This window comes from Papaver somniferum, chromosome 5 (genome assembly GCF_003573695.1).
Source record: "Papaver somniferum cultivar HN1 chromosome 5, ASM357369v1, whole genome shotgun sequence".
Taxonomy (NCBI): Eukaryota; Viridiplantae; Streptophyta; class Magnoliopsida; order Ranunculales; family Papaveraceae; genus Papaver; species Papaver somniferum.
In genome coordinates, this window is record NC_039362.1 from 2431520 (window position 1) to 2439444 (window position 7925).

The following is a 7925-nucleotide window of genomic DNA, read 5'->3' on the forward strand; positions in this document are numbered from 1 at the left end:
CTCATAAATTACTACCATTGAGAACTTCAACCTTTTGGCAAATTTCCAGTACTTTGGCCGACTGACTGGACTTCCTTCAGAGGATGTCCAGAACTTCAACCTTTGGTGGACAACAAATAAGCTTGGGCAAAATGGGAAATTGATTTTGAAAAGGGGGTTAAATCTGTCTTCTTCGTTCGTAAATTTTCTGAGCTCATTTTAAAACTCAGAGGCGTGTAAAAAATCCCCTAAAGTGAGAAATGAAAGCCCTAATTGTGTAAAGGCTCTTCTGTATTCACTGCATATTCTGTGTAATTTCTTTCTTTCTGAAGGCTACAGTCAAAGATTTCACACCATGTTCTCTGTAATTTGTGGTATTATAAATTGGGTTAGCAAGAGGAAAAGAGTGATGATCGATGAAGAAGAAGAGCAGCAGCAGCAGCAGAAGAAGAAGAAGCAAAAAAAGATTTCTTCATCTTCTTCTCCATATCTTCCTCAGGAATTAGTAGTGGAGAACATTTTGACCAGATTATCAGTTCGGGATGCACAGCTCGGTTCACTTGTGTCAGTAAGTACTGGTACAATTCTATTGTTAATGACAAGGGATTTGCTAGGTCTCATTTAGCTCATCAACAGAAGAAGATGAATAGCACAAATTTATCCTTTAGTCTCCTTAACGTAGATGATAATCATGATTATGGGATAGCAAATTACTTTTTCAATTTACAAAAGGATAGCCATAATCAACATGATAGCAATATTAATTTTTACAATTTTGAATTAATAATGGGATCAGAATCACCACTAGTAGCGTATGAATCAGTAGGTAACTGTAATGGTTTAGCTTGTGTGAAACGGGCGAGTCAACCTGGTTATTACGATGAAGAAATTACTGTCATTAATCCATTTAGGAGTGAAACACTTACCCTCATTACTGAGATTGGGGGAGGAGGAGGAGGGGGATCATTAGAACATTTATGTCAAGGTTTTGGTTTTGATTCATCGTCACAAGAATATAAGGTTGTACTTATTTATACAAAAACCTCTGAAATCTCACCACCACCAGGTTGTTCTCCTTTTCCAAGTCGAATGGTGACAAGAATTTGGAAAAATACACATAAATCAGCCACCATTGTGGGGGTGATCTTTTATGGAGGGTAACTAATACTTGTGATGGTGGCATTGAGACCGAAATGTTGCTCTTGTTCGACATTCGTAATGAGAAAATTCAGCTCATTCGACTCCCAACTAGATGTAATTCTCTGGTCCGGGCGATATATGAGGATGCTTATTTAGAGGTTGTTCATCATCTTTTGGAGTTTAAAGGATATCCTTGTGTTGCACGTTCCGAAAAGATAATGATGACCGAGAGAGTACACCCTCGCCGTTGTAAGACTAGATTTTGTGGTTACGGTTTTAAGGTCCATCTGTATATATTGAAGGACAAAGTCAAGCAGAAGTGGATAGAGGAGGAAACTTTTGATGTTAAAATGAAGGAGAACAGCGTATTACAAGATCCCTTTTGTCGTTTCTTTGGCTATTCTACTAATGCTAATACTGGTAACAATCATCCTACACGTATATTCAGTTTCTCTGATCAGTTGATGTTGTATTGGTTTGATGGGGGATATCTTATATTCTACAACCTGCAAATGAAACATTATAACGTGGTAGAGGGCACCCGCTCCTGTAATGAGGAAAATCGTGCTATTTTTGAGGCTAAGATGTCAGGGATCGCCCCAGACCCTGGTATTTGTGAGGATGATGATACTCATTGCCCCTGCTCTGACTATCAGCTGCACGCGCAAATGGAAAACATCATTTCACTAACAAAGTTCATTCCTGAAGGAGTCAAAGTTGCTGAATTTGATTGTATCGATTCTATCGAAGACTGGATGCTGTTCATTCCTGAAGGAGTCAGAGGATGGGTGACTAGACCCTATTCGGTAAAATCACTAAAGCATTACGCTTTCTTTTAGGTCGTTTGCTCCTATTTTAGGTTTTACACGGAGTTATTTTCAGAACTTTAGACAATGCATGTTACTAGTTGGTATGCTCAAACCTTTTCTCAGCTATTCACGTTGTTTTTTGATGAGATTGTTGGCTGTTCTGTTTTCTGGGTTTCTGTCTCTCTAGCTTGAAGGTTGAAGCAATATACGGTACAAATTTAATAGGAGTCTCAGAAACTGAAAAATATGACATCTCATTCGTAGCCGTTTCGATCGAGGAATCACATTTCATTTCGGTTAGGTTGCTTATATTTTGTACTTTTGAGATCTCTTATGTCTAAATCTGGGCAACTTGGTGTTTCATGGTTGTGATGATTAAGCATGAGATTGAAATACAAGGGAAGAAGGTGGGGATTATATAGGCGAAGAATGAAGCGCGCATCTCAGTGCTAAGTCTGGTACATTGTTTACGCCTTGTGCAGGAGGAATCTCTTTTTGCTACTCTACTAATTTCATACTGTACTAAATATTTGTTGCAGTTTAACATTTAGAATTTTGGTCGTGTCGGCATGTAGTGGCGGTTTACAAATTTGATACATTAAGTTCTTTTTTGATTAATTTTGGGAGGAATAAATGTACCAGGTCAGTCTATGGTGATGCTACTTTGAGAAGTTTCTCTTGAAATTATAGAAGCAAAAGTTAACTTTTTGTGAAGCAAAATATTTTTGCTTCCGACTTCTGATGTTGGCTTTTGCTTCTAGTATCCAAACATGTTAACTTTGTTGACATTACAGATCCATATGAGCCAAATTTTACAAACTTCTACTCCATGTTATTTTGGATTTGCAAACTACGTTCACTCGCAACAATCAAGAAACTAAGAAACTAAGAATTTGATGGTCGGATTCAATAATTTTAGGATAATTTGTATAATAAATCAAAAGCAGAAGTGCTTCTACTTTTCCAGCAGCAGAAATCAAAAGCAAAATGTGTTTACTTCGTAAAAATTGAATTTTTTTGTTTTTAGAAATCATTCTGAAATTGTATATCCAAACTAACTTCTGACATTTTTTTTCCCAGAAGTTAAAAAATAATTTATGGAGTGATATCCAAACACCTGATATTTTTACTTCCAGAAGTTAAAAAACAACCTATGGAGTGATATCCAGACAGACTATAATCAGGCTCAACAAGATATAGGGTCCAGTCACTCCACATGACCATATACCTCCGGCACAAGCCCCGCGTATGGCTAAATATGCGCGTGCTCATAGTGGTTTTGTGGTTGCCTTAAGTAAAATATTAAGAAAACTGAAATTTCAACCCGCCCCCGCCATTTCATGCCCTAAATGACATATTTTGGGCGTTCGGCGCGAAATGAAAACTCTAAAACTTAGATTTAAAATTTGACAACTGTTTTGGCGGGGTGAAATTAGAAGAATTTGCCGCCAAAAGAATGTATACAAAACGGACCTCCCTTACCCATTTGTCTTCATCAGTTCTTCTCTCTCGTTTCCAATCTCACTTTTTTTTTCTTCTTCTCTCTGCCTGTTTCTTCTTCTTCTTCTTCTCTATCTCTAACCTAAGAAATCCAAGCCATGGAAATGGAGAAATCAGTAACCCCAAATGCTATTTCAACCATACTAGCAAACCCTTCTCTTGATTCTTATTCTGATTCTGAAATCCCTCAACTCATTATTCAAGTTGTAGATCTCAAACCTGCTGGAAGCAGATTTACGTAAGTGCTTTTTCTTCTGATTGAATCCATTTTTATTTTCATTTCTAGGGGTTTTGTCAAAATCTCTAATTAGATCTGAAATAAATTTACTGTTTTGGAATCTGGGTTTTTCTCGTTTCAATCTTATTTCTGTGGATCTGAATGAATAATACTCTCATGAATGATTATTATTGCTAAATCTGGTCGTTTTAGGGTTTGAGAATCTTGAAATATCCTTTGATTCATTCGATCTAATGATAAGTAATCAGATCTAGCTTTTCGTATTATTGTTAGGGTTTTAATTTTTCAATTTCTCGTTTGGATATTTGGTGTTTGTAGTCTTCAATCTGAGAAGATTTCGAATCCTAGGGTTTGTTCAATCCTTGATTTAGATTGATTTTCTTATGTTGTGGATTTGCCTTTAGGTGTGTTGTTATCTTGAAATTTACCTCCTTTACATTGATGATTTTCAGATTCAAAGCCAGTGATGGAAAAATGAAACTCAAGGCAATGCTTCCACCCAATATGGGATCTGATGTCAATTTGGGAAATTTCCAAAACCTTGGCCTCATCCTTGTTCAGGATTACAACATACAAATCATGCAAAAGACGCAAGAAAAGTAAGACCACTTCCTCTAATTTGTTATATGTTTTAATGGGAGATTATATATTTCCGTATATTGACTGATTTGAGTTCTTCAGGTGTTTGATCGTTTTGAAATGTGAAGTGGTTGCTCCTGTGCTTGAAAGTGAGATTGGAAGTGATCCTAAAAGTCAAGAAATTGAATTCAAACCAAAGCAAGAAACTGGAATTGTGTTGAAGCCAAAGCAAGATGTGGTTGCTAAATCTGCAGCTCAAATTGTCCATGAACAGCATCAGAAGTGAGTTTGCTTCTAATTACGAATGGGATTATTTTGTTTTAGATAGATGTTTAAATTATCGAGTTCTGCAGGTTAAATACTTGCATTTGTATGCTGCTTAAGAACTTGTTTGAGTTCCTTTACGAGCCTTTGAAGTAGTTAGAAGGTTCTCTTTTGCTTTATGTGCTGTTTGGATTTATTGGATACTAACTGAGGCTAATGTATTCACTTTCAGTAATGCTCCTTCTGAACGAATGGCCATGACTAGAAGAGTTCATCCTCTTGTTTCCCTGAATCCTTACCAAGGGAATTGGACTATAAAGGTTCGGCTGACAAGTAAAGGCAACCTCAGGACATATAGGAATGCTAGAGGAGAAGGGTGTGTCTTTAATGTGGAATTAACAGATCAAGATGTAAGTGTCTCTCTTCCTATGTGTGCAGTTTGCTTCTTATGTCCTCCTTAACTAATTGATCCCGGTGAGTGGGTTACTATGATTATACTGATATATTGAAACTATTCTATTTATGCAGGGTACACAAATTCAAGCAACAATGTTTAATGAAGCTGCGAACAAGTTCTACAATAAGTTTGAATTGGGAAAAGTTTATTACATATCAAAAGGAACTCTTAAAGTTGCTAACAAGCAGTTCAAAACTGTCCAAAATGATTATGAGATGACTCTGAATGAAAATTCTGAAGTGGAGGAGGTATCTGAAGAAGGAAGTCCTATTCCAAAGGCAGTGTTCAACTTTGTTAAGATTGACGATTTGGGTACCTATGTGAATGGGAAGGAGCTTGTAGGTATAACACCAATCTCACACCTTGCATTAACCTTTCCTATTGCTTTTTGTGTTTTGATCTCTGTAGTCTGATTTACTTTTGTTATACTTTCCTTTTTGTTTTGAATTTCCAGATGTTATTGGGGTTCTTCAAAGTGTTTCCCCTACAATGAGCATCAGAAGGAAAGCTAATAACGAGACCATCCCAAAGCGTGACATAACAATTGCTGACGACTCGTAAGTATCTCTGAACTGTATCGCACTTATTTTTTTATACAAATGTTACTGTGTGGCTTGCAGTCTAAGAAGTTGATATTTTAATTGCAGAAACAAAACTGTTGTAATTTCTTTATGGAACGATCTTGCCACCACCATGGGGCAAGAGTTGTTAGATGTTGTTGACAGCAATCCGATTGTTGCAATCAAATGTCTCAAGGTTGGAGACTTCCAAGGTAACCTTCTATACTCATTCACTCTGTTGGTGTATACTTTCCGGTTTATATGCTGTAAAGGACAGTAGTCTGATACTTTTCCATGGTATTTTCAGGAGTATCTTTGTCATCTCTGGGCAAAAGCACTGTGGTCGTAAATCCAGATGTTCCTGAAGCAGAAAACCTCAAATCTTGGTACGTATTGCACCTATACTTCAATCTTTATCCTTTTAAAACATTGTACAGTTTGCTTACTCGTTCTATGTAACAGGTATGCATCTGAAGGTAAATCAACCTCAATGACCTCTATTGGGGCTGGTTTGACCAATTCTACAAGTAGTGGTGCAAGATCCTTCTACTCTGATCGTGTTACCATTTCTCATATTACCAGCAACTCCTCTTTGGGAGGAGAAAAGGTAATGAATAAATGCTTACGTGTTTCTCTTCATGCTTTTGAAACCCAACATGTCGATGAGTTCTTGTTTTGAGACAAACTGAGGATGAGCTCTATGGTGGTGTTAACTGTTCTTGTTCTTGTTCTTGTTTAGCCTCAATTTTTCAGCATCAAAGCATGCATCAGTTTCATCAAGCCTGAACAACTGATGTGGTACCAAGCTTGCAAGACATGCAACAAGAAAGTGACTACTGGTCATGTGTCTGAATATTTCTGTGATGGATGCCAGAAGAATGTAGATACGTACAGTTTACGGTAAGAAATGTTAAACGGAAACATCTTGAGCCCTATGAACTTAAACACCAAAAATCTTACTCTAATTGGTATGTGCAGGTATATATTGGCATTGAGAGTTGCTGACCCAAGTGGTGAAGCTTGGGTATCTACATTCAATGACCAGGCAGAAAAAATATTAGGTTGCTCCGCTGATGAACTTGACAAGATCAAACAACAGGTATCTTACAATTAGCTCTATTCCATAGTCATTTTTCATCAGTAATTCGAAGCACAAACTTTAGTTTCTTAAATCTGTCTTTCTTTTGTTTTTATAGGATGAGAAGGAGTTCCATTTGAAATTGAAACAAGCAACATGGACTCCTCGTCTATTTAGAGTCAGTGTTGCTCAGAACGAGTACAATGGCGAGAAAAGACAACGGATAACTATCCGTGCAGAGGCGCCACTCGATTTTGCTGTGGAATCAAAGTATTTACTGGAAGAGATGTCAAAGTTGCAAGCCTCTTAAATTATCTTAGGAAGTTGTTGCATTTTCTTTTATGCCATCTATGTAATATAAAGGTTCTTGGCTATTCTAGTTTAACATTGTTAGTTTGCCCTATATCATAGGAATTGAACAATTTAGGTGTTTTATGAGCTTGGTTAGCGATAATTTAATTTTAATTTACCGAAACTACTTTTGTGTTGCTTCAACTTTTAACAGGAAATTGAAATGTTAGTTTGCCTCAGCGTTTTTGCCCAATACCTTTCGGTGATAAACCTTCATTTTATTCGTAAAGGAGAAGTGTTTTTGCACTCCAGTTAAAAATCTCAGACCTTCAGTGACTTTGTTGTGTAAAGAAAAAGTATAGCCCAGTGGTGACCAGTTACTTCTTGGTTTCAATGGTGACCAATGAGAGCATCTGCCTTGCTTCAGAATTAGTTAATGAGTTAAAAGTGAAGAGAAAATTTGGGAATGTAGTCCTTAAGCTGGACAATTCTCAGGCGTTTGATACTGTCAGCTGGGAGTTTATACCAACTGTATTTCAACACTAATTTTAATTCTGCAGGAGTTTCTGTTCTTCTAAATGGCAATCCAGAAGGGTTCTTCTCGGTGGGTAGAGGGGTCTTCGTCAAGGGATCCACTATCTCCCCTAATTTTTGTTTTGATTGAAGATGTGCTGAACTGGTTCAGGAAGGTAAACTGAAGGCAATGGTGACAAGAAAGGGGGTCTTTTCTTTGCGGACGGCATAATGGTCTTTTGTAAAGGTAGTATGAAAAGTTTGAGGCATTTATTGAAACTTCTGGGCATTTATCAAGATGCTTCTGGGCAGGTAGTTAGTAGGCCAAAGAGTAAGTTATATATTGGTGGATGCTCTAATGCTAGGAAGAGGTGCATTTCAGCTTTTCTGAACATGGGTATTGCTTCTTTTCCTGATCGTTATTTATGAGTTAAGCTGATGTCTGGTCTTGTGAGAATCGATCATGTTAAAGAGGTGGTTGAGAAGATAAAAGCAAGGCTTGCAGGTTGGATTGGTG

The 7925-nt window shown here is 37.2% G+C and overlaps 2 protein-coding genes across 2 annotated transcripts; both read left to right on the forward strand.

Moving 5' to 3' along the window:
• Positions 1 to 217: 217 nt before the first annotated feature.
• On the forward strand, positions 218 to 2585 carry LOC113280876. Its single transcript, XM_026529464.1, has 2 exons — positions 218 to 1925; positions 2116 to 2585. Exons 1-2 carry the CDS (start codon positions 1173 to 1175, stop codon positions 2125 to 2127), a joined length of 765 nt encoding a protein of 254 aa, XP_026385249.1. The 5' UTR covers positions 218 to 1172; the 3' UTR covers positions 2128 to 2585.
• Positions 2586 to 3434: 849 nt separating this feature from the next.
• LOC113280878 (replication protein A 70 kDa DNA-binding subunit B-like) lies at positions 3435 to 7134 on the forward strand. Its single transcript, XM_026529465.1, has 12 exons — positions 3435 to 3666; positions 4119 to 4265; positions 4348 to 4527; positions 4742 to 4919; positions 5038 to 5308; positions 5421 to 5523; positions 5614 to 5738; positions 5834 to 5912; positions 5989 to 6133; positions 6266 to 6426; positions 6505 to 6625; positions 6723 to 7134. The coding sequence occupies exons 1-12, from the start codon at positions 3527 to 3529 to the stop codon at positions 6912 to 6914; spliced, it is 1842 nt and encodes a 613-aa protein (XP_026385250.1). The 5' UTR covers positions 3435 to 3526; the 3' UTR covers positions 6915 to 7134.
• Positions 7135 to 7925: the final 791 nt, after the last annotated feature.

Excerpts from the sequence above, each read along its gene's own strand:
- LOC113280878 (XM_026529465.1), top strand. The coding sequence starts at position 3,527 with ATGGAAATGGAGAAATCAGTAACCCCAAATGCTATTTCAACCATACTA. Across the intron at positions 5,524-5,613 it reads ATAACAATTGCTGACGACTC|AAACAAAACTGTTGTAATTT; the intron begins GTAAGTATCTCT and ends TTTTAATTGCAG. Across the intron at positions 5,739-5,833 it reads CAAGGTTGGAGACTTCCAAG|GAGTATCTTTGTCATCTCTG; the intron begins GTAACCTTCTAT and ends TGGTATTTTCAG.
- LOC113280876 (XM_026529464.1), top strand. The coding sequence starts at position 1,173 with ATGTTGCTCTTGTTCGACATTCGTAATGAGAAAATTCAGCTCATTCGA.